Below are 26,953 nucleotides of genomic sequence, written 5' to 3'. Positions count from 1 at the left end.
AAAACTAAGTAAAGAGGAAGTGGATAACATGAACAGGCCCATCACAGCTAATGAAATTGAAACAGTTATCAAAAATTTCTGCAAAAATAAAAGTCCTGGACCAGATGGTTTTACAAATGAATTCTACAAAACCTTCAAAGAAGAACTAATACCTCTACTTTTAAAAGTCTTCCAGAAGATTAAAGACACTGGAATACTCCCTTCCAGCTTCTATGAAGCCAACATCACCCTGATACCAAAAGCAGACAGGGACACAACCAAAAAAGAAAACTACAGACCAATATCTCTGATGAACATAGATGCGAAAATATTGAACAAAATTCTAGCCAACCGGATACAGCAGTATATCAAAAAAATTGTTCATCATGACCAAGTGGGGTTTATCCCAGGCATGCAAGGTTGGTTTAATATACGTAAATCAATCAATGTGATCCACCACATCAACAAAAGCAAGACCAAAAACCACATGGTCATATCAATAGATGCAGAGAAAGCCTTTGACAAAATACAACATCCCTTTATGATCAAAACACTACAAAAAATAGGAATAGATGGAAAATTCCTGAAGATAGTGGAGTCTATATATAGCAAACCTACAGCCAACATCATACTCAATGGTGAAAAACTGGAAGCATTTCCCCTCAGATCAGGTACTAGACAGGGCTGCCCACTATCACCATTACTATTCAACATAGTGTTGGAAGTTCTTGCCATAGCAATCAGGCAGGAGCAAGGAATTAAAGGAATACAGATTGGAAGAGAAGAAGTCAAACTCTCCTTATTTGCAGATGACATGATAGTATACATGGAAAAACCTAAGGAATCTAGCAAGAAGCTTTTGGAAATCATCAGGCAATACAGTAATGTGTCAGGCTATAAAATTAACATACAAAAGTCAGTGGCATTCCTCTATGCAAACACTAAGTTAGAAGAAATTGAAATCCAGAAATCAGTTCCTTTTTCTATAGCAACAAAAACAATAAAATATCTAGGAATAAACCTAACCAAAGAAGTGAAAGACTTGTATACTGAAAATTATGAGTCACTACTCAAAGAAATTGAAAAAGACACAAAGAAGTGGAAAGATATTCCATGCTCATGGGTTGGAAGAATTAACATCATCAAAATGAATATATTACCCAGAGCCATCTACAAATTTAATGCTATCCCCATCAAGATCCCAAGCACATTTTTTTAGGAGAATAGAACAAATGCTACAAATGTTTATCTGGAACCAGAAAAGACCTAGAATTGCCAAAACAATCTTGAGAAAAAAGAACAGAACCGGAGGCATCACACTGCCAGATCTCAAACTATATTATAGGGCCATTGTCATCAAAACTGCTTGGTACTGGAACATGAACAGACACACTGACCAGTGGAATAGAATTGAGAGCCCAGAAATGAGGCCCCACACCTATGGACATCTAATCTTTGACAAAGGGGCCCAGAATATTATATGGGGGAAGCAGAGTCTCTTCAACAAATGGTGTTGGAAACAATGGGTTGAAACATGCAGAAGAATGAAGCTGAATCACTGTATTTCACCAAATACAAAAGTAAATTCCAAGTGGATCAAGGACTTGGATGTTAGACCAGAAACTATCAGATACTTAGAGGAAAATATTGGAAGAACTTTTTTCCGCATAAATTTTAAAGACATTTTCAATGAAACAAATCCAATTACAAGGAAGACTAAGGCAAGTATAAACCTATGGGACTACATCAAATTAAAAAGCTTCTTCACAGCAAAAGAAACCACTACCCAAATCAAGAGACCCCTCACAGAATGGGAGAAGATCTTTACATGCCATACATCAGATAAGAGTTTAATAACCAACATATATAAAGAGCTTACCAGACTCAACAACAAGACAACAAATAACCCCATCCAAAAATGGGGGGAGGAATTGGACAGAATATTCACCACAGAAGAGATCCAAAAGTCCGAGAAACACATGAAAAAATGCTCCAAGTCTCTGATTGTCAGAGAAATGCAAATCAAGACAACAATGAGATATCACTTCACTCCTGTGAGAATGTCACACATCAGAAAAGGTAACATCAGCAAATGCTGGAGAGGGTGTGGGGTCAAAGGAACCCTCCTGCACTGCTGGTGGGAATGTCAATTGGTCCAACCTCTGTGGAGAACAGTCTGGAGAACTCTCAGAAGGCTAGAAATGGACCTACCCTATGACCCTGCAATTCCCCTCCTGGGGATATATCCTAAGGAACCCAACACATCCATCCAAAAAGATCTGTGTACACATATGTTCTTGGCAGCACAATTTGTAATAGCCAAAACCTGGAAACAACCCAGGTGTCCAACAACAGATGAGCGGCTGAGCAAGTTGTGGTATATATACACAATGGAATACTACTCAGCTGTAAAAAATGGTGACTTCACCGTTTTCAGCCGATCTTGGATGGACCTTGAAAAAATCATGTTGAGTGAAATAAGTCAGAAACAGAAGGATGAATATGGGATGATCTCACTCTCAGGCCGAAGTTGAAAAACAAGAGTAGAAAAGAAAACACAAGTCGAACCTGAAATGGAATTGGAGTATTACACCAAAGTAAAAGACTCAGGGGTGGGTGGGTGGGTGGGTGGGGAGAATACAAGTCCATGAAAAATGATGAATGACATAGTGGGGGTTGTATTGCTAAATGGGAATCTGGGGAATGTTATGCATGTAAAAAAAAAAAAAAAAGAAGTAGAAACGCAAAGCAGAAATTGACTGAGTTTGGAGTATGGCACCAAAGTAAGAAAGCAGAAGTATACTAGAGTTTGCAGTGAGTACCTCCCTAATACTTCCTCTCCACTTTTCCAAGCTTTGGGTCCATGATTGTTCAACAATTTGTATGGCTTTGTATGTTAACTCTCTTTTCAGTCACCAGGTTCCAGGTGTCATCAGGATGCCGGCCAGACTACCCTGGATTGAAGACACCACCAATGTGTCCTGGAGCTCAGCTTCCCCAGAGACCCATCCTACTAGGGAAAGAGAGAGGCAGACTGGGAGTATGGACCGACCAGTCAACACCCATGTTCAGCGGGGAAGCAATTACAGAAGCCAGACCTTCTACCTTCTGCAACCCTCAATGACCCTGGGTCCATGCTCCCAGAGGGATAGAGAATGGGAAAGCTATCGGGGGAGGGGTGGGATATGGAGATTGGGCGGTGGGAATTGTGTGGAGTTGTACCCCTCCTACCCTATGGTTTTGTTAATTAATCCTTTCTTTAATAAAAAAAAAAAAAAATTAAAAAAAAAAAAAAAAGAAAAAAGTAAAACTGCTTCGGTTTGCTATTTGTGCTATAGAAATATTAAATAAGAAAGTCAACAAAGGCTCCCCCAAACAGAAACCCATTTAGTAGCCTGGTGTGGCAGACACACGGAGAAGTGGAGACTAGAACAACAATGGTTTTGTGCCAGCTGTTCCAGGTCCCTTCTGCAAAGCAAAACCTTATATATTCTTTCTTATATATTCTTATATATTCTTATATATTTCTTTCCTTATATATTCTTTGCACCCGTGGACTGGGTATTTCCAGGAAAGGGCAAGGCAAGTTAGAATGCCACTGAGAAATCTAGTCTCAGTTTCCTTTTAGCCGGGGGCAGAAGAGAGCAGCAGAGGCATACACAGAAAGACCAAGGGTGGGAAGAACTAAGCCTTCATTATAATCTTCCTTAAGATGATGGCAAGTCTATGAAATTTGCTCTGAAGTTGGAGATTAAAAAAAAAAAAAAAAAAAAAAAGAATAAAACAAACAAAGCTGACCATTCTTACTTTATGTTCATTTCTTTTTCATTTTCACTTCCTAACCCATATTCTTGGTTTACTTAAATAATGTAGACCAGAAACACATTGCTAAGGAAAAAAAGGGAGGAAGGGGGGGTAGATTAAAAAACTGTTAATAAAATTATTTTAATGGTAAAAAGGTTCCATTTACTCATCAAAATCTGACATCTAAATTATACACCTCTTGGCCCCTTGTCTAAAGTATCATTTAAAAAAATTTTTTTTTAATATTTATTTTATTTATTTATTCCCTTTTGTTGCCCTTGTTGTTTTATTGTTGTAGTTATTATTGTTGTTGTCGTTTTTGGATAAGACAGAGAGAAATGGAGAGAGGAGGGGAAGACAGAGGAGGAAAGAAAGATAGACACCTGCAGACCTGCTTCACCGCCTGTGAAGTGACTCCCCTGCAGGTGGGGAGCCGGGGTTCGAACCGGGATCCTTATGCCTGTCCTTGTGCTTTGCGCCACCTGCGCTTAACCCGCTGCGCTACAGCCCGACTCCCCTAAAGTATCATTTTAAGAATGTCTGCCATTAAACCAAAATGGATGGATCAAACCATCCATTTTCTATGAAATCCAGATACCTCAGGACAAGTTTAGAGCTTTTAGGAACTTCTAGTAAATCTTTTCAAGCATATGGTATATGCTAATTCCCACAGCTGAAACTGATCTGAACAACTCAAACACCTACAAACTTACATTCTTCTTAAAACCGAAGTATGCACCGATGAACGTGAGAGGCACAGATATGCAGAACCAAAGTGCTAAGATGGCGACCAGTGTCCCAAAAGGAATAGCTGCTGAAGATCCTTCTCCCCAAAGAATCAGATTCATTATGAAGAAGTCAGCAAATACAATCCTGAAAGACAAAGTCATGTTGGATCAAGCAAGTCAGTAGCAAACACATGTATTCAGTATTGTTCCTTCTATGTTGATGTACATTGGAAGAGGCATTGCTGAACACTGGGGCATGTGGATGTAAAATCACCAAATTTCCTCTTCACATTTTTTTTTAACTCACTGAGCTTCCTCTCTGCTGCTGTGACAGTTACCACTTAAGGCAAATCGCAGGCTTGGCTTGTCAAGCTGGTTTGTATTTGCATCTTCTAGTGAGCAAAGAAGCTGAGCATGCAGATCTCACCTCCTGTGGTACACTGCTTATATCCACTACTGACTTTTCATTGGGGTTGAGAGTCTCTTGAAGATTCAGTATTAGAGCTATTTAGATACTCCAATGACGTAAGTCTCTGTTAAACGCCTCGTCAGCCCAGGCCTCTCAAAGTGTGCGATTTCTGCTCAATTTTTTGTCTATATGTACGATGTATTTTTCCTACGAGTACTGTTTTAAAAACACTGCTGGCAGCCTGGGAGGTAACCCAGTAGATAAAGCACTGAACTTTCAAGCACAGAGTCCTGTGTTTGATCCCTGGCATAGCATGTGCCACAGTGCTGTTCTGGTTTGCTCCACCCTTTTGTTAATAACAAACAAATAAAAACCCACTGCTGTAATCATGCCACAGTCACTTATAATATACCACACAGCTTTCAACTGTCACCAAAGTCATCAATTTATTTTCTCTGTTCTCTGTATACTGGAGATGTCCTACCCTGGCAGCATAAACACACTTTCGTACTTTTGCCCAACTGTCATGCCTGTTACAAAGCAGGCTTACTTCACCTGTAACTGACTCCCTGTGTGTGTGTGAGGTTAGGACAGAACCTTTCTCCCTTTACACAGGTAATCAACTATCCTGGTATCATTGCATAGTTCCTCTGGTTTGTGAGGATGTATCTAGCATGTTACCACATGCAAGCAATCTACTTCTGGTTCTCAGTTCCAGAAGCCATTAGATCATTAAGCCATGAAAAAAAAAATTAAATCCTAGGACATGGATTAGGGACAGAAGATAGAAGACCATTTTTTAAAAATACTTATTTATTTATTCCCTTTAGTTGGCCTTGTTTTATTGCTGTAGTTATTACTGATGTTGTTGTTGTTGGATAGAATAGAGAGAAACAGAGAGAGATGGGGAAGACAGAGAGGGGTAGAGAAAGACAGACACCTGCAGACCTGCTTCACCACCTGTGAAGCGACTCCCCTGCAGGTGGGGAGCTGGGGGCTCCAACTGGGATCCTTACACTGGTCCTTGTGCTTTGCGCCACCTGTGCTTAAGCCATTCACTACCGCCCAACTCCCAAGACCAAACATTTTAAAGGACTGGAAAACTGGAGATGAAAACATGACCATGCCAAGGAGTTATTAGTGGAAAACGCACTTACCCAGGACATAGAAATGATGTTAATAGAACATTCGTTTTCCACTTTTCACCTCCAAAGGCTGTAAAAGAAAACAAACATACAGAATTTTTGTCAAAGCAAATTAATCTCCACACTTCAAGTCTCGTAGTGGACAGACTGTCAGTCAGCACTGGTTCCATTCCTATTAAACGACACTAGCAAATGACATGCTACCTGTTGTCAATGGACCCAAATCAGAGACAAATATCACAGCAGGGCTGCCTCTGGGTAAGTCCTGTTCTAGAGACTTCAGGCTCAGCATAAAATAAATCTAGTACCAAAGGAAAGTTGCTGAGATCAGCTGTTTATTTTTTCAAACCTTCTTTTACTTCAAAATACAACTAAAATTCTAAGCCTGTTTTTTTTTTCTTTCTTTATTGGGGGATTAATGTTTTACATTTGACAGTAAATACAATAGTTTGTACATAACATTTCTCAGTTTTCCACATCACAATACAACCCCCACTAGGTCCTCTGTCATCCTTTCTGGACCTGTACTTCCACCCCTCCCCCTACCCCAGAGTCTTTTATTTTGCTGCCATACGCTGATTCCAGTTCAGATTCTACTTGTGTTTTCCTTCTGATCTTGTTTTTCAACTTCTGCCTGAGAGTGAGATCATCCCATATTCATCCTTCTGTTTCTGACTTATTTCACTTAGCATGATTTCTTCAAGCTCCATCCAAGATAGGCTGAAAACGGTGAAGTCACCATTTTTAATAGCTGAGTAGTAGTCCATTGTGTATATAGACCACAATTTGCTCAGCCACTCATCTGTTGTTGGGACATCTGGGTTGCTTCCAGGTTTTAGCTATTACAAACTGTGCTGCTAAGAACATAGGTGTACAGAAATCTTTTTGGATGGGTGTGTTTGGTTCCTTAGGATATATCCCCAGGAGAAGAATTGCAGAATCATAGGATAGGTCCGTTTCTAGCCTACTGAGAGTTTTCCAGAGGTTGAACCAATTGACATTCCCACCAGCAGTGCAGGAGGGTTCCTTTGATCCCACAACCTCTCCAGCATTTGTTGCTGCTACCTTTTCTGATGTATGACATTCTCACAGGAGTGAAATGGTATCTCATGGTTGTCTTTATTTGCATTTCTCTGACAATCAAAGACTTGGAGCATTTTTTCATGTGTTTGTCAGCCTTTTGGATCTCTTCTGTGGTGAATATTCTGTCCATGTCCTCCCCTTATTTTTGGATGGGGTTATTTGTTTTCTTGTGGTTGAGCCTGGCAAGCTCTTTACATAGTTTGATTATTAAACTCTTGTCTGATGTATGACATGTAAAGACCTTCTCCCATTCTGAGAGGGGTCTCTTGGTTTGGTTAGTAGTTTCTAAGCCTGTTTTAATAAGTGGAACTGGTAAAACTCGGAAAGCGTAAGCCTGGTATGCAATGAATCTGAACTGCCACAATGGGTTTGAATTTTCAGGATTCCTCTGACGGGAGAGGAAACCAGGGTGTCAGATCAAGCAACTAAGGAAGAGCTGAGGACCTAGAGACAGAGCCACTCTGCTGATACGGATGTTTTATTTAATTCTGTCTTGTTGCAATTTTATTCCCACTTGAAAGCCTACAGAGTGGAAAATAAAAGTACTCCTCTCTCACACATTTTAAAAGTCAAAGATGAAACTGGTTGAAAGCTAAACACAGCTTTGATTTTTTTTTTTTAAAAAAAGGTTTAACATCTTCTATAAGCATATTTAAGTGTCATTTGGCCTAAAAGAAAATGACAAATTAAACATATAAACTGAAATCACATTACTGATGGACTAGTGTGAAATTATTAATTCCAGGCTTAATATAATTTCTGCCAAAATTCAAATGACAGGTTTTGGAGCAACGAAGGGTGTTGTGAATGGGGTCACATGACAGCAGCTCTCAGGAGAGAGTGAAGGAAGGGGAAAGTGGGGGTGGTGCGGAGAATGAGTGTGGACTGGAACTCCAAGCACACGGGGAAGTGCAGGGGCAGGGACCAAGCCCCTGGAGGAATTGGATGAATGTGGGACACAGGCAGGGGCTGGCTAAAATAGACACGACCCACTGATTCTGCGCGCACAGGATTCACCACACAGGAATTCTATCTGGCAGAGTCTAATTACTTGGAACTGAGTCTATAGTCACTCTGCCTTAAGCCTGCCTCCGTAATTCTGTTGTTTATCTTAAAACTTACCACCTCAGAAGATGTCAGGGAACCCTCGCTCATTCCCATCTCCATAACACTTTGAATGACACACTGCCTACTGGGTCATATCAAGACAACCTACGCAGAGCAAACTGGCCTTCACTGACTGCACAAAAGCTGCTTTCTCAGTCACCTAGTCACGGTCTGTCCTTGCTCTGTGGGCCCGGCTTTTTCACTGAACATTGTTTTACATTTGGAAAGCAAGAGCACAGGAGACCATAATTATATTACAAAAGCTTTTGGACCTTACTTCAGAGCTCTTGAAAATAGAGGTCTTAGTTTCATGTAAATAGTTTTATTGTGGAAACCCACCAAACTCAACAAGACAAACACAGACTCAAAGTGAAAGGAGGGAAAACTATCATACAAACCAATGGCCCACAAAAAAGGGGCAGGAACAGCTATTCTCCTATCTGACACGATAGACTTTAAAATCAATAAAATTAAAAAAGGTAGGTATGGACATTACTTAATGCTCAGAGGATCAGTCAACCAAAAGGACTTAACAATTATTAACATATATGCACCCAATAAGGAACCATCTAAATACATCAAACATCTACTGAAAGAGCTACAGCAATATATTAATAACAACATAGTATGGGACTTGAACACCCCACTCTCTCAACTTGACAGATCATCCAGGCAGAAAATCAATAAAGAAATAAGGGAGCTAAATGAGGAGATAAACTAGAACTATTGGACATTTTCAGAATCATTCACCCCAAGAAACTAGAACACACATTCTACTCAAGTCCACATGGGTCATTCTCAAGCATAGACCATATGTTAGGCCACAAAGACAGCATCAGCAAATTCAAGAGCACTGAAATCATCCCAAGCATCTTCTCAGACCACAGTGGAATTAAACTAACACTTAACAATCAACAAAAGATTAGTAACTGTCCTAAAATGTGGAAGCTCAACAGTACACTTCTTAACAACTTCTGGGTCAAAGAGGAAGAAATCAAAATGTTTCAAGAGTTCAATGAAAATGAAGACACAAGCTATCAAAATATTTGGGACTCAGCTAAGGCAGTACTGAGAGGGAAGTTCGTAGCCATACAAGCACACATTAGGCAACAAGAAAAAGCACAAATAACCTGATTGCACACCTTAAAGACCTAGAAGAATCTGAACCCTAAGACAGCCGGAACCTCACATTTTCACTATAGACCCTATATTTCCCCCAGTCCTGGAACCTTAGGGTGGGGCACACTTTCCTGCATGTTTCTCTCAATTCATACCAAATAATATTGCATCTGCTGATCCCAACCTCATCAACGTAAAGAGTACCACCTCAGCATGCTTCACTTTAGACTGTGTCCAGAGACTTCAGGTGTGGAATGACAACCCTTCAGCTTCACTACTCGGGTGAGACCTTTCCTTTCAAAGTATTCTCTAATTCTATTCAAGGCAGTTCACTTCCTAACAAAGTACCAAAACCTAGATATAGACCAGGTCCCATGAGATAGAGCATGTGTTCACACATATCCATAAACTAGGGCAAAATATATACCTGAAAGCAAAAGTACACAATAGTCTGCAGTGAGTCAGTACAAAATTCCTAATGAAATAGTATCTAATTAGACTTAGATACCCTCCTCACCTACTTTCTATTATAGTTCTCTGACTCCAAAGCTAACCTTAACAAAGCAAGGACTGCAAAAGCTTAATAAGGGCAAGAGACTGACTCTTTAGTCACTATTAGGCCACCCCATCAACTGGGGCCCTATTCAGGGAGTCCTCAGATTCTCAACAGACATGATGGGCCTAGACCTCAAATAAATCCCTCTCTCCATTGTTACAGGTCATCTCTATCAGGAACAACAAAAAAGACCCCTTTATGGGCCCCCATAGGACCTTGCCTTCAACTTGGATCAACAACAGTACAGAATGTTCCATCCTCAAAGGGAGGATGGACATACATACAGGTGTAGCATACTTTATGCTACACCTGAGGAAGATGGGTCCTGATATTGAGGCAGCTTGGAATGTTCCTACTCATGACCACAGGATGTAAGCTCAGATCTACAGGGACGCAGAGGTCACATAGGCTCCTAAGCTGAATATGGGTCCCAGACCAAATCAAATCGATGGAGTTTACAGTCAACAATATTTATACCCCTTCCCCATATTAGGGAGCTACTCTCTTCCCTGATCCAGCTTTCTGTCCCTTTCCAGCTATGACATCACCTCCCCCAGATAATAACTTGGATCTACCTGCATATGAGATTTCAGGCTCAGAGAAAAAACAAAACAAAACAAAAAAAAACCCACTAGTATAGCTAGTGGCCCTTTGAAATATAACTAAAATATGCCTACTAGCTATGTGCAAAATGGAGGACCCCCCCACCACCACCACTTCATCTGCACTATTCCAGCCTTTAGGTCCATGATTTGACAACAATTTGTTTGGCTTTGTATGTTAACTCTCTTTTCAGCCACCAGGTTCAAGATGCTAGCATGATGCTAGCCAGACTTCCCTGCACTGACAACTCCACCAATGTGTCCTGGAGCTCCACTTCCCCAGAGTCCCACCCTACGAGGGAACGAGAGGGGCAGGCTGGGAGTATGGAGCAATATGTGGTCTATATACACAATGGAATACTACTCAGCTATTAAAAATGGTGACTTCACCGTTTTCAGCTGATCTTGGATGGACCTTGAAAAATTCATGTTAAGTGAAATAAGTCAGAAACAGAAGGATGAATATGGGATGGTCTCACTCTCAGACAGAAGTTGAAAAACAAGATCAGAAGGAAAACACAAGTAGAACCTGAACTGTAGCTGGTGTATTGCACCAAAGTAAAAGACTCTGCGGTGGGGGGGGGGGGGGGGGAGGGGGTGGGTGTGGAAGTCCATGTCCAAAAAGGATGACAGGGAACCTAATGGGGGTTGTATTATTATGTGGAAAACTGAGAAATGCTATGTACAAACTATTGTATTTACTGTTGAGTGTAAACATTAATCCCCCCAATAATGAAATTAAAAAAAAGAAAAAGAATTACAAAGGAAAAAAATAGTTTTATTTTATTGTTTTTAATTCCCTTTTATTGTCCTTGTTGTTTTTATTGTTGTTGTTATTGATGTCATTTTTGTTGGATAGGAGAGAAATGGAGAGAGGAGGGGAAAACAGAGAGAGGGGGAGAGACCTGCAGACCTGCTTATGAAGTGACTCCCCTGCAGGTGGGGAGCCGGGGGCTCGAACCGGGATCCTTACGCTGCTCCTTGCACCCTCAGGTGTGCTGAACCTGCTGCGCCTGACTCCCCAATAGTTTTATTTTTACAAACATCAAGTGATACAATTTTAATTATAATTTAATGTAAGAAAAGGTTTTTCTACAGACTTTCTTGTTGTATAGTTCCTTGTATACTTTCTTCCTTTATTTTCTTATATATGTTTCTATCAAGTTAGCAAATCTTCAGTTGTTTTCCTACCTAAATCTATTAGGTCAAAAGTTCAAAGAAAAAGGATATATGGTACCCACAACGACCCTGGGTCCATGCTTCCCATACACCTCCCTTCCAGAGCATCAGCTAGACACCAAAGCAGAGATGCAGTGATGCAGTAGACCGACCTCCTGATAGGACACCAGTAGCAGGGACTCTGACTTACATTTATAGAACCTGGCGGCAACATAGCCTGCAGGCGTGCCCAGAAGAACCCACAGGACCACAGCGCAAGTCATCAACGCTCCTCTGTTGGCAGGTGACAGAAATCCCAAGCAAGCGAAAACTGAAAAATAAGTAATGGAAAGCTGTAAGTTCTATTCCTGTTTTCTTTGATATAGAGACAGAACCTCTCTCACCAAGGAAGGCTGGCTGAGTGCTTGGGAATAATTTCAGTGCCCCTGAGATTCAAGGTTCGAAGTGTAAGGACCGGCGTAAGGATCCCAATTCAAGCCCCCGGCTCTCCACCTGCAGGGGGGTTTCTTCACAGGCGGTGAGGCAGGTCTGTAGGTGTCTGTCTTTCTCTCCCCCTCTGTCTCCTTTCCTTTCTCCATTTCTCCGTCCTATCCAACAATAAAAGCAATGACAATAATAATAATATGACAACAAGGGTAACAACGAGGGCAACAAAAATGGCCTCCAGGAGCAGTGGATTCATAGTACAGGCACCGAGCCCCAGCAATAACTCCAGAGGCAAAAAAAAAAAAAAAAAAAAGTTAAAAAAATATCACCCACTATGAAGTATGTCCACTTTCTTTAACATTTTTTAATATTTATTTATTTTCCCTTGTTGCCCTTGTTGTTTTAGTTATCATTGTCATCCTTGTTGGATAGGACAGAGAGAAATGGAGAGAGGAGGGGAAGACAGAGAGGAGGAGAGAAAGATAGAGACACTTGCAGACCTGCTTCACCACTTGTGAAGTGACTCCCTTGCAGGTGCGGAGCTGGGGGCTTGAACCGGGATCCTTACACCAGTCCTTGTGCTTTGTGCCATGTGTGCTTAACCCACTGTGCTACTGCCCGACTCCCGAAATAATGTCCACTTTCTATTCCATTATATACTATGTGGGGGGGGGGGGGTTCAAGACGGCCTAATGGTCCTGCCTAAAGATTTTCATGCCTGAGGCAGCAGATGCCTCAACACCGGCATAAAGCAGAGCTAAGCAGAGCCCTGGTAAACAGACAGACAAAACCTCACCCTCTGGGCTAGGGGGGGAAAATCCCTTGTAACACTTTAAAAGTGAGAAACAATAAAACAGGAGGAAAGACTTCCTTGTTTACTCCACTGGCTTTCTGAATACAAATAAACTGATGTGGTCAATAACTGGAGGAAATTCTTACTTAGTTGGCTGGTTTTACTTGTTCTTCTCTGTATAATTCTCCCTATCGAGAGTATGTTTACAGAGAGCATATCTCTAAGCTGGGGCTAAATGTCACTACTTGCTCAAAAAGAAATCCTGTACTTGCTTGAAGTGGCTTTCCACTCCCTGGAACATGGAATTCCAAGTGCTTCCTCAAGGTGTACCAACTGAGCACACACCCCGTGTGTATGTTCTGGAACAGTACCACCAGAGGGGCAAGAGGGCAAGTAATGGTGAGCAGGAAGTCAATGAGGGTGACTTTACAAGTGGGTAGGGTTGGACTTTGTATGTTATACCGAAGAGGGTAGAGCGACAGAAGGTATGGCTGCAGCTCCATCGCCTTATCTAGGTTGCCAGCAAAACAAATATGCTGTAGCTTGTTTGCAAACTGAGCAGGAATGGGAACAACGGTGGTTCCCAACCCTCTCTTTAAGACATTTATGTAGTTAATTCCATTATAAACATCTGTAACAATTCCACTAATGGAAACTGATTATATATTCTATATTTTGCATTCAATAAAAGATTAGATATTCATTTAAACATAAAAGATTATTAGAGACTTCTGAATTACTCTGTAATATTCACTACTCTTCATCTGCAGCAGGAAGTAGAGAGATGATGTAAAATTTAGAAAGCTCTATTAATAAATATTCGTTCTTTTATAACTAGGAGAGCTGGAATGCTGGGATACTAATGTATTTCCAGAGAACTCTCAGAATCACTGCTGCAGCTGATCTAAAAAAAGGTCTACTAAAATACAAAGCCGGGGGTTGGGTAGCAGTAGCTGTGGCACTGGACTAGAAGGTACGAGATCCCGAATCTGATCCCTGACATTGCAGCACCAGACTGATGCTCTCGCCTACCTTCTCTCATGCTAACAAATACATGTAAATGTCCTGTGTTCAAAAATGGCACTGCACGAGACAAGAAAAACAAAAAGAACTGATTGTAAAAGGATCATGCAGTCTTCTGCTCTTTCCCTCTTACAATAAAATTAAGTCCTAACTGTCAAAAATTCAAGTAGTGAAAAAATTTTTTTATATTTATTTATTTTCCCTTTTGTTGCCCTTGTTGTTCTGAGTAATAAAATTTCTAAAGCGCTTTAGGCAGCACAAGGAGAAGGAACGTTTTGGTAGGAAGACCTTTTCAGAACCCTATTAGAGAAAGATAGATCTTACTTTGAAAAATCCTCCGTAGATAATCAAAGTCTACGAGAAGCTTCCTCTCTCTCCGGGGAAATAAGAATGCATCAGAATCCTAATCATAGTCCTCCTGGTAGGGTGGGACAGTCACCCATGGAACCTGAAGTGAAGGTCAGCCAGACTGAAACCCAGAGAGTCTCTAAGGACACCACTAGTTCTGGTTCTAAGGTTCAGTCTCCGGGGAGCTGGAGGCAGATTATGAGGAGTCAGATGCAGGACATAGTAAACTGAGCCACAGGCCACGGAGAGTCAAAGCTCAGAAGGCTGAAGATGTAGCCTTGTCGCAAGGACTCTTAGAAACAATCTGGCCTTGCTACCTCACTTAAGAAATTAAGCATCTAAAGCAAGTATCTCTAATTTCCAATTTTTCACTGCACACTTACACAGGGTCACAAACGTCATAATTAAAATCTGTGTCCCCGATCCGAGGAAGACTGAGAGCAGCATCCCTTTCCTTGGGGGACGGAAGATATCACCATGAACCAGCTTCCAGCCAAATTCTTCCTGGGCATCTTCCTGAAAAGACAATGAAATCATTAATATTCATGTGGTTGAGAGAAACAACATAGTTTATTTACAAGTATGTAAGGGATTAAAAAAAAATTTTTTAAAAAATTTACAAATGTTAATATTCAGTTTCAATTCTGAAGTATAACGCTTGACTCTTAAGAGCTTTATATTGTTTTCTTGAAAAAAATGTAAAATGTCTCATGATAAAGTATCCAAACAGCTATTTTCCAATACTTAAAGACACAAAGATAACGTGAGACCCAATAGCTCTAGCAGAAACCAAGCTTTATTACTCAACATGATGGCTTCATTTGTAATCACAGTCTAGCTGATGTAGTTGTGCATTTCTTTTTATTTATTCTGCCTGGAATACACTGCATCTCTTTTTAAAAAATATTTATTTATTTACTTATTCTCTTTTGTTGCCCTTGTTGTTGTAGTTATTATTGTTGTTATTGATGTCGTCATTGTTGGACAGGACAGAGAGAAATGGAGAGAGGAGGGGAAGACAGAGAGGGGGAGAGAAAGACAGTCACCTGCAGACCTGCTTCACCGCTTGTGAAGCGACTCCCCTGCAGGTGGGGAGCCAGGGGCTCGAACTGGGATCCTTAAGCGGGTCCTTGTGCTTTGCGCCAACTGCGCTTTAACCCACTGTGCTACCACCTGACTCCTTTACACTGTATCTCTTTTATCTAAGAATTATTTTTCATCTGCTCAGGAGAATTCCTAACTTACTTTTTTTGTATGCAACTAGTAGTTCTACTATCTAAAAGCTTGGGGCAGGGCTTAATTTTAAAATCTGTTATTTTTGTATAAAATCTGTGTAGATTTTAATTAATAGATCATATTTTACTGATCTTTTTAACCCGCTACGCTACCACCCGACTCCCGTTTCACTGATCTTAACTGAGGGAATTCTGCACACCTAACTTTGGGGAACTTTTTTCCAGGGGATTTTTGCTTCTATCTGCCATGGTCAGAGGCTGTTCACTAACCAGGAACCACTTGGTCCCCCTTCAAGAATCCAGGCTGTATGTAAGAGAGTGCTAAGGTCCAGTGCCCTCACTGCTGACTGCTCTCCTAATTACTCAGACTTGACATAAGCATTAACCCCACAGAGAATCGTGACCTCGCAGACATGTCTCTGCTTCCATCTCTAGCCTTGGTTAACATTTTGGTGGGGGGGATAGGTGGAAGTCCCTGGATACCTTTGCTGACTATCATAAGTCCAGAAACACACCAACAAGTCTGGTACATCAAGGACTAAATGCAGGAATTACATATTCATTCAGCAAAAACTATTATGCCAGGCTAGGCCTTGTTTAAAGCTCAGAAATATTACAGTGAGTAAAGAAATTTTTTTTTTTTTTTTGGCCTCCAGGGTTAGGGCTGGGGCTCGGTGCCTGCCCTATGAATCTACTGCTCCTGGAGGCCATTTTTTTCCCTTCTGTTGCCCTTGCTGTTTATTGTTGTTGTTATTATTATTGTTATTGCTATCATTATTGGATAGGACAGAGAGAAATCAAGAGAGGAGTGGAAGACAGAAAGGGGGAGAGAAAGACACCTGCAGACCTGCTTCACCGCTTGTGAAGTGACTCCCCTGCAGGTGGGGAACCAGGGACTTGAACCGGGATCCTTATGCCGGTCCTTGCGCTTCACACTATGTGTGCTTAACCTGCTGCGCTACTGCCTGGACCAGAAAATTTTCTTTTTTAATGAATCTATGTTCTCAGAGGGAAGACAGATAATAACTACAGCAAGTAAAACATAGGACATGAGAGGGACCTGTGTGCTACAGAAAAACTGGGAGTGGTGTGTGTGTGCGCGCGCGTGTGTGTGTGTGCGCGCTTGTGCGCGCATGCATGCTGGAGTGATAAAACTGAAGGGAGAAAGTCAGGAAAGTCTTAGGGGAAAAATTCTATTTCAGTAAAGACCTGATAGAAGCAGCCATGTGAGTGCCTCAGGCACTTTTGAGAAGGCTAAGTTTTACAAGCAGATTCTGAAACGGCTCAATTTTTCTCCAATAATAATAATGACATTAATAATGTAAATAAATAGGTAACATTACTGACAGGACAAAAGAAGAGTGCAGGAGATTCACTCACTGTAGAATCCATCTGATTGTATCTGGCAATATCTTTGTGTAGGGTCCGTAACATAATCATAGCCACCATTCCAGACAAGAAGAGGACAATGACCAGGGAATTCATGATGCTAGAGAAATAAAAAGCAGGGATAACTTGAAGTTTATTTTTCAGAGCAGTAAAGCTCTTTTAAATGGCTGACTAAATATTAAAACAGCATAGAGCAAACCTTAAAACCTGGCCCAAATTTAACTAGTACAAAGAACATTGTTCTGACACGTTTCCTTCACTGGATACACAATATAGACCTGGGGTCTGCCAGGACCCAGATTTTGTTTGATTTTTTTTTTTAACTAAATGCCACACCCCAGAGCAGTACCACTCAAGCTGCAAGAGTCTACAAAGGAGTAGCCTGGGCGCTCAGCGCTCAATCCAGCAGTTTCAACCCCTCCAGGGTCCAGAGCATTGCCTCTCTTTCAAATTACTAAGAGGAAATTTATTCAGTAAACTAATGAATATCAAAAGGACCAGTGAGCAAAGTTGGAAAGAGAGAGAGAGAGATGACACCATGAAGCTTTCAAGGCAAAAGCTTCCAGTCACACTTCGATTACGACAGGCCTCCACACAAGGGAAGGTGTTCAGAGGTTTTCTCTCCTTCAGTCCTTGGCACAGCCTTCTGAGGTGGTCATGTCATTTCTGGAGAAGGAATGGACTCTGAGAAACTGGGTGAGCTGGCCTGATTCATAGCCAGTCAATTAAAGCAAGGACTGAACTAAGTTTATCTGATTCAAAAAGCCTAGACTTTTAAAAAAAAGCCTAGAGGGGATTAGAGCCTGATCTAGAGCGCAGAGAGCAGACTACATCCGGAGCAGAGAGCGGAGCTTTTCTCTTACCTAAACCACTGAATGTGGGTATGAGGCATAGACTCCAGAATATAATCCCATCTCGATGCCCACCTGATATTTTTATCTTCCTAAAAGGGCACAAAGACAAAACTCTTTAAATAAGCACTTGCTGGTAAAGCAGATTAAACCCCTGCAATTTCCATTCACAGCTTTATGTTTTATTCAGTTGACAAATGCATTTTTTAATCATTGTAACTTTGGTTACTCTTGACATTCAGAGTTTAGACCCTAAGACTCAGAAAGATCAGAATGAGACTAAGTAGTAAGTAACAAAGTAGGAGTCCCTAAAAGTACCTCGTTACCTGCCCCTTTAAAAAGCTGTTTACAGTATAACTAGCAGTTTGTTTTGGTTGTTGAAATGTAGACCCCACAGGATCAGAACCGTAGTATACTGAGCCCTTGAGTATATCACGCACACTGAACTCTTAATGCCTAGAAAGGACCCTGTTTACTGTACCAGCCTTATAAATGTATGTACTATAATAGCTGGGGAGATAGCTCAACTCATAAAGCACTAGACTAGCATGTCTGAGGCTTGTGGTTTGATCCCTAGCACCTCATATGTCTTACGTGAAACCCTGCCATATGCAATAAATAAATTAAATCTTAAAGGGGGGGGGGGTCATGCACTATATGGGGATAGTAGCCATTACAACTGCCCTAGACCCTAAAGGTTAAGAACAGGGGAGATGCTAAGATTCTCAGAGAGCACAGTCTTGCTTTCCTCCTAAGAGACTTCACAAGCATAGCGGTTCATATAGCAGCCTGTCACGCCTGAGGCAACAGCAAAAGTCAGATGTCAACAGTGCTCTGGTCAAAAGTCATTAAGAAAAAAAAAGTGGTTTCCTCAAATGTCTGTGGCATACATCTCTGACACTGCCATACCATTCTCCAAGCCTATGCTTTCTTTGTCTTCAAAGGTCCCTTTGAAGGGATGCATTGGATCGACCTTCTCGTGGTGCATCCCGTGAGTACCCATTCATTGGGGAAACTGACGATCCTTCCTAGCCGACTGAATCCACATGGATCCCAGTCACTTTCAAAGCCAGCAACAAGCAGCTCCTGACAGCTTTCAACCTGACCTGTTGACTGGCTACGGAAGAAGGGCAAATGCTAGAAGAAGAAAGGTCCCTTTTGGCTGATTATCTTAATTTCCTAACCTCTCGGGGCCAGGTGGTGCCACACCTGGTTGAGTGCACACGTTACAATTTCTTAACCTCTCACTGAAGTGAAGACTTAGTTTCCAGCATGATTACATTGCCTGGTGACAAATCATTGCAAATTTGAGCTCATTAAAAGCTTATCTCTTTGACAGGCTTAATCATTAACATCTTTAGTTAATTTAAGTTGTGTTAGTTGTGTCAATTTAAAATCGATTGCTGAGTTATATGAAAGACAAAAACAAACTCACCTCAAAGCTAATAGTGTAAGTGTAGGCGATGTTAATCTCCCCTGAAGCTTTGTTGCTGATATCCATGGGTGGCCCTGAGCAGTCTGGTTTATCTATATGGGTATGTTTGAAGCTGTGGGAAGAAATATTTCGGCATGTTACTGATAAAGTACATTTTTAAAAAAAACAAAGTCAAGTCTAGAGATTTTGTACATATTTTGCAATGCTGTCAATGATGAAATCATTCATGCCACACTTTACAACACAAATACTGGTTTCATATAAACAATGGGCTTCGTAAACTTGTACAAAACCATTACTCAAAATTGGGAGCAAAGTTCTAAAAGCATTATATTGGAAAAACATAATGCAACCTTGAAAAAAACAAAAACAGGAACAGAGGGAGTTCAGATTAACCGTCACCTTATCATAATAAGTATCTCTACCCTACCAATGGGATGAGTAAATGGTTAACTCAAAAGAGAAAAGTCATGGGAAGAACCAGAATACTCAGGAACTGGAAGGTGGCTCACACACTTGGCCTGGGTTCAAGACCTAGAACCACATAGGAGCATCATACCAGCACCAGGGGAAGCTGTGTGTGGTGTGGTATGTCTCCTCAGTTTGCCTGCCTCTCCTTGAAACTAAAATAGAGGGGGAAATCTACTGGGAGCAGTGGAATCGCACAGGTCTATAAGGCACTGGTGGGTAAAAAAAAAAAAAAAAAAAAAAAAAGTACAAGACTACTCAACCAAAAAAGGATTTCACATATAACAAATACATTCTCTCTCTCTCTCTCTCTCTCTCTCTCTCTCTCTCTCTCACACACACACACATATGTATTTCAGAAAATGACCATTTGAAGAGATATCAAGCCAATGACTTGCCACATACTGGCATAGCACCTCAGAGACTTTGGAAATGATGATATGAATCAACTCAGCATGGGGAGAGAGCTCAGTTGGGTCTCAGATGACACCATGCTGCCAGTCTCTGAGGCAATGCTTTTTCCACTGTCAAAATAACCACTGTACCAAGTACACACCTTCCCCATTCCAATCTGACATGGAGAAACTGCCAAAGCTTCCCTACTGGAAAGCAAAATAAAAACATTCCTGGCCTTAACCACTTATGATAACAGAAAAATAAATTTGCATGCTTTTTCTACATAGCTCGTTCATATTCAGTAACAAGTCATGTCAAATCAATCTTAAAATACCTAATTATATGTCAAAATAATGATTAAGGAGAGGTTTACTTAGCTCCCAAATACTTATTCTTCTTATTATTTTTGATATATGAAGTTCAGCTTATTTTTATCTATTTATATAATTACCTTTTTGGTTCAAGTTTAGCAGCAACTAATCTTGCTCCCATGGATCCAGTTTCAACAACATGATAGTATATTTTGATGTCAACATGGTTAAAGATATAAAATGTATCTTTCTCATGGAAGTCTGACTGTGGAACAGAACTTTAAGAGTTAAAAACAGAAAACTAGCTTTATAGACAAATCAAAATACAAAATTTTAAAATAAGCCACAATGGGGAAAACTGATGCATGAAAAGAGCTGATTCTTCCTCAAAATAGTTTCAACTGCGAACATTTCACCATCCAAAAATTAATTGCTGAAAGTACAAATTAGGCTTCTTTAATGTTCTTGTCTTTCACAAAACTTTTCAGTGTATCCATTTACGAATAAAAGAAGCACACAGTGGCCTGGGAGGCAGCAAGGAAGATAGGGCATCTGACCTGTCAGCAAGATCCGTGGCATCACATGTGCCAGGGTGATGCTCTGGTTCTCATTCTCTCATGGCCTAGTTCACTCACTCATAGAAGAGCACATCTAATATGTCTGGTTTTTAAAAAGCAAAGCACTACATGGTATTAGCGTGCTATATCTTATGTAGCAAACCAAATTTTCCTCCATGAACGTTTATTAACTTCAGATTAGATCAATAACTGACACTGTTCACATTTGTCTGGTCTCTGATCACAAAAGCACTGACAAAAATCACTTTCATGAGGAAGCTCAGGCAAACTTTTAACCAGATCAAACTCATTAAGAGCTCTGATCATATGCAAATCATACTGACCTTATTAGACAAAACTCAATATATATATGTATGTATTCAATATTTTTTATTCTTACCTACGTTTTTGTCTCCTGCTTTATTATTCTGCTTCTAGATATGATAAAAGTGGCCTCAATAAAAGGACCTTCTTGAAAAAGTATGTACAACAGGGGCTAGCTGGTGGCTCACTTGGTAGAGCACACGTTACCGAGCATGAGGACCTGGGTTCAAGCCCCCGGTACTCATCTGAAGGGGGTAGGCTTTACAAGCAGTGGTGCAGTGTTACAGGTAGCTCTTCTTCTCTACTCCTTTCTTCCCCACTCTCTTTGTCTCTCACCCTCTATCAAAAAAGAAAGAAGAGGGCTCTGGAGCAATGCAATCGTGTAGGCACCAAGCCCCAGTGATAACTCTGGTGGCAAACTAGAACAGAAAACATGTGTAACACTAAGTTTCTGTAGCATGATGCTCCAAGAACTTCCACCGAGGCCGGTTTGGCACTTTACTATCTACAGTTCTTATATGCTGAGATCCACAAATCTTCCTTTTAGTAGACTGAGAATACAGTCCTAGCCTTTATTAAAGAGCTTACTATGTGACAGATGCCCTCTTTGGTAAATGCTGAGTTGAATAATCTGCCTTAAAATCAAAGTAGTTGAAATCATCTAGTGAATAAAGCAATAAAGCTGAATCCTACCCAGAAGTTCTATTTTCAAAAGTAGCATAGAGTTGACCACAGACTCACACTAATGACACAGGCATCTTTGGCGTTGCCTTTATCTGTGATGTAGCAGCCAATAGGAAACCCAGGATTACAGAACCTCTGACCATCTTCGACATCGTAACACCATGTCACAGGCATATTATCCACAATCCTGTACGCAGGAGTAAGAGTCAAGTTAGAGCTCACCAAACAGGCTAAGAATTACCACCCAAATTTATGTCATCACTTTGTAAAATTTGAATGTCTAAATGTCTCAAGGTGCCCAAACTGCAAAGAAACGTGGACTTTTGTAAGTAATAGCATATGACAACATCTGATACACTCTGACAAAAATACCTTTAAAGTTCCTTTGAGACTATAAATCTAGGCAGGAAAGTTGTATAAATTAACTTACTGCAACTGCTAATAAAACAGTATCATCATCTTATACACCAAAGTTTAGTTTACTCTAACACTCAAAGTTTAAAGTGAGTAAAATAATATATCCAGTTCTTTGGGAACAGCTTATAAAACAGTATTGGAGCAATTGTTTTTTTATTTTTTATTACTCATACAATTTGTTTAAAAAAGAGAATATAATTGAATAATATGGGAAAATGGTTTAAGGGCCAAGTAAAAATAATTACAATATTATTTAGTAACAGTGTGATTTCAACTTACATCTAAAAGAAATGCTGCTTATAAGTTAGATAAAATTTTTATGTTTTACAGTAAAAAGGTTTATTTGTGTTTTAAAGAAGTAAATATTGAATCTGTAGCATTGTACAACTAATGACACTGAAATCTGAACAAAAGGTCCCCTATGCCCAGAGCAAACTGCAGGACACAAATAAAAAACTTACTAAAAATATATTAGCTGTTTTACAGTCAGACAACACTCCAGGGTATGTTTTATTTGTTAATTAATGTATGCCTTAGGAAGTAAGATTATGATCCTATATTCACCCAAGGTGTACATTAATGTGCTAATAAAACATGTCCTGTCACAGTTAAATGCTGTTTAATAGCACCCAATGTACCAAAATTTAGAATCACCTACACTATTTAAAGTTCCTTATTATTATAGCCAGCAGGCTGGATGTTCCTGTGGAAATACAATGAAGCACTAGAAGCATATAAGAGGTGCTATATAAAATAAATAATTCAGATTAAAAAATCAGTTACTTGCTTTTTTTGGGAGAGTGATGTTCAATTAATAAATATATACTAGAAATATACCATAACATTTTATGCTACTATAGCAGAGAAATTAATATATAGATATTATAGTACTAGTTAGGATATAAGAAATTAGGGACAACTGAAATTTCTAAAGAGCAAATACCCTGAATTTATCATTTGTATAATACCCTGACATAATCTTTTCCTGGTTATAGAAAAAGCATTTTAAAACAAGAAACTCAGAAATAAGTACAAGAAAATTTAAGAATTATTGCGTTGCTAGGGAATATCTGTTTGAATGTCTAACAAAAATACTCACTTATTTCCAATAAACTCTTTCAAATGAAAAAGAGGGGCTCAAAAATGGGCGATAAGTTCTGATACTTTTAAAGGTTGTAAAGAACAGACTGAAATAAAGTAAACCACCCCCCCAGAAGTTCTGATCACTTACATGGAGAAAAGCCAATGTGTTCAGTGTTGTTGACTCAGCAATTTAGTAGTATATGTGCAATAAGTCAGAAAGGGAAGAAAGAAAATCATTTTACGAGAAACCAAAGACATGAGGAGTCGGAAGGAACTTCAGCACAGAGTGTCAGATGAGCAAAGCCGACAGAGTGCGAGCAGAGCTCCCATCCTGCAACAGGAAGCGCGCTGCTGCGTGATCTGCGTGGGCACTACCTGAGTCTGCCCCCATGAAGCCCCTGATCAGACAGCTCTGGGAGGGCACACCTGCCCCCCCCCACGGTACATTGCTACTGCTACCGATATTAATAAGAGAAGGAAAACTGCTTTCGATGATCTGTTTTACTTTATAGTCAATGCAGCAGGTTTCTTTAAAAGTAAAAAAAAAAAAAAAAAAAAAAAATCAGAGTCTCCACATCTTACCAGTGATGCTGGTAATTCAGTAGCATGCTTTTTTTCAAGAATTCTAATTTCTGTTTGTCTTCAGCTTTCTCTGTATGGTATGTTTTAGTACAGACGAGTTTGCAGGTCTCTCCCTTATTGAATGTAAACTGTTTTAAAATAAAGTAGAAATCAAGTTTAAGGAAAAAAAAAAAACAACTATATCCAGGCCCTTCACATCTATACCATAACTAAAGTATTGGTCTCATTAGATTACATCAGTGCATTAAAATGGATTATGATAAGTATCTTGAAATTTCAATCTTAAAATGTTTCCCTAAAAAAAAAAAAAAAAAATCATTGGGAGCCAGGCGGTAGCGCAGCGGGTTAAGCGCACGTGGTACAAAGTGCAAAGACCAGCATGAGGATCCCGGTTCCAGGCCCGCTCCCCACATGCAGGGGAGTCGCTTCACAGGCGGTGAAGCAGGTCTGCAGGTGTCTGTCTTTCTCTCCCCCTCTCTGTCTTCCCCTCCTCTCTCCATTTCTCTCTGTCCTAGCCAACAACAACAACAACAACAATGAAAAACAACAAGGACAACAAAAGGGAAAATAAATATTTTTTAAGACTTATTTATTTTTATTTTTTATTTTTATATTTATTTACTTATTTTCCCCTTTTGTTGCCCTTGTTGTTTAACATTGTTGTGGTTATTGATGTCGTCGTTGTTGGATAGGACAGAGAGAAATGGAGAGAGGAGGGGAAGACAGAGAGGGGGAGAGAAAGACAGACACCTGCAGACCTGCTTCACCGCCTGTGAAGCGACTCCCCTGCAGGTGGGGAGCCAGGGGCTCGAACTGGGATCCTTACGTCAGTCCTTGCACTTTGCGCCTCTTGTTCTTAACCCGCTGCGCCACCATCTGATCCCGAAAATAAATATTTAAAAAAAATCATCAGTTTTTCTTATTTTAATAGTTTTGTGATCTTGTTTTAGATTGTGGAGTTGATGCAAACTACTATGTTCACATGATATTTTGATAGGCATCTGTCAAATGCTTCCATGTGCCAGATGAAGATGGCACTGTAACAGTTAACACAGACTGATAATTCAAGGGAAAGTCAGATTTGGGTCAGGAATATAGCTCAGCTGTAAGACACAGACTTGATTTCCTATGGTTCCAGGTTTGGCTTCCGGCACCGCATATGCCAGAGGCAAGTAGTTACCTGGTTTCTTTCACAAAAGCAGACAAATCTAGTATCAGTGTGAACGGATTCCCTTTACTAACATGTGAAAAGAATGTCAATCTTCAGGATCATATTTAATGATAAAGTTGAAACTTTAGTATAATAAAGCTAAAAAATACTAAGGATTGGGGGCCAGGTGGTGGCGCACCTGGTTAAGCACACACATTACAGTATGCAAGGTCCAAGGTTCAAGTCCCTGGTCCCACCCGCAAGAGGAAAGCTTCATGAGTGGTGTAGCAGTGCTGCAGGTGTCTCTCTGTCACTCTCCCTCTCTATCTCCCCGTTCCCTCTCGATTTCTGGCTGTCTCTATCCACTAAATATAATAAAAAAATATATACTAAGGATTCTTCCAAATTTTGCAGTTGAGGACTTATTTCACATGTGTAGAAATGATACTCAGAACATATTCTATAATACAGGTTTAATCAGGATACATTTATATCTTAATTTTAAAAGTATATTTCATAGTTTTTATCATTTACTAGACAAACTGTATATAGCCCACAATTGTATACTTCTTACTAAATTCAAACTATCTTACAAGAGCAAAAAACTCGCATCAATTTCATTTCTAAGTAGTTCATTCTTTTGTAACACACACACACACGCCAATTTCTGTGCATCAACTGGTAAAATGTTTCCACAGTAAATCACTGTCAGCCCAGAGATTATTTCTGGCCACACTGTTACTTCTCTAACTGTAGTGGTATCTGTGCAATGACTATTTTAGCCTCGGTGCACTTTATAGGTTCCTTCCTCGAGTGGAAAACAAAGACCCAAAAGTATATAGATTTAGCTGAACCGTCGGTTCTGGGACAGAGGTTTAAGTCTGAGAAGTGCTAGTTCTAAAAGAAGCCCCCGTCTTTGAGATCCACTGTCTTTGAAAATTGGAAAACAAGAACAAAAACACAAAGCCTGACACGGGCAAAGTGCAGAAGTGAGAATGCTTTGAGCAGAGACTGGCGGCTGGAAATCTCAGCTGTAGTGGGTTAGCGGTCACGTGTCTGTCTCTTACTGCTTCCGCAGTGTAGGCCTAGCGCTGGAGGGAGAGAGACGAGACGGTTAATGGCACTGATCGAGGCTTCAAGATTTGCCGGACAGATGCTCAGTGCAATAAGTGCCCAGAGAGATAGATGGGGTGCTTAGAGGGAAGCAGGGAAGGTGGTAAAATGACTGTGGGGTGTAAGCCATAGAAGAGATGGATGAGATGCCAAGATGGGAAGTTGTTAGGCTGAGAAATAAAACTGAGCTATCAAGTTACAACCACTAAAATGAATGTGTTCCTACGAACAGATGCCCACAGAAGAGAAATTAGGAAAAAATGCACAGTGCAGGGTATGTTAAAACATAAATAAGTATTTCTAATTTTACCTAAGTATGCTTGCAACTACCTGGAACTTTTCAGGGAAGATTAACTAGAACCTGTGATGTGGAGCCAGAGGGAAGGAAGCCTTATTTAGCATTTAATTTTCTTATAGTGATACATTATATTATAAACTAGTCTAATTTTTCTGAAAGAGAAGTATCACTATTTCTCTTTCAGTAGGAAAGCAGATCTAAGTGAACAAAGGGACGGGCAACGTAGAAGAATAAATGATGTTCTAAAAATGTATCAAAGCTGTTCCAAATATACTCTCAGTGGTCTGAATATAAAGGTTAGCTTCCTCAAGACCCCATGGGGGAGCCCACGTAGATTTGCTAGTAGAGAAAATCCATAG

General features: G+C 40.2%; 1 protein-coding gene across 1 annotated transcript in view; it reads right to left on the bottom strand.

Annotated features, from left to right (window-relative positions):
* The window catches only part of TM9SF2 (transmembrane 9 superfamily member 2), a 60,493-nt gene that overhangs the window by 14,735 nt on the left and 18,805 nt on the right, over positions 1 to 26,953 (bottom strand). The window contains exons 4-13 of the mRNA XM_060191809.1: positions 24,034 to 24,161; positions 22,009 to 22,138; positions 20,527 to 20,651; positions 19,212 to 19,323; positions 17,789 to 17,868; positions 16,917 to 17,025; positions 14,685 to 14,817; positions 11,902 to 12,021; positions 6,078 to 6,135; positions 4,497 to 4,656 (exon numbers count right to left, since the gene is read on the bottom strand). Of these exons, the coding sequence (XP_060047792.1) occupies positions 4,497 to 4,656; positions 6,078 to 6,135; positions 11,902 to 12,021; positions 14,685 to 14,817; positions 16,917 to 17,025; positions 17,789 to 17,868; positions 19,212 to 19,323; positions 20,527 to 20,651; positions 22,009 to 22,138; positions 24,034 to 24,161 (1,155 nt within the window). The remainder of the gene's footprint in view (positions 1 to 4,496; positions 4,657 to 6,077; positions 6,136 to 11,901; positions 12,022 to 14,684; positions 14,818 to 16,916; positions 17,026 to 17,788; positions 17,869 to 19,211; positions 19,324 to 20,526; positions 20,652 to 22,008; positions 22,139 to 24,033; positions 24,162 to 26,953) is intronic.

The sequence above is a fragment of the Erinaceus europaeus genome, chromosome 5 (assembly GCF_950295315.1).
Source record: "Erinaceus europaeus chromosome 5, mEriEur2.1, whole genome shotgun sequence".
Lineage (NCBI taxonomy): Eukaryota > Metazoa > Chordata > Mammalia > Eulipotyphla > Erinaceidae > Erinaceus > Erinaceus europaeus.
Note: the sequence above shows the minus strand (reverse complement) of the source record. Positions and strands in the feature narration are given on the sequence as shown.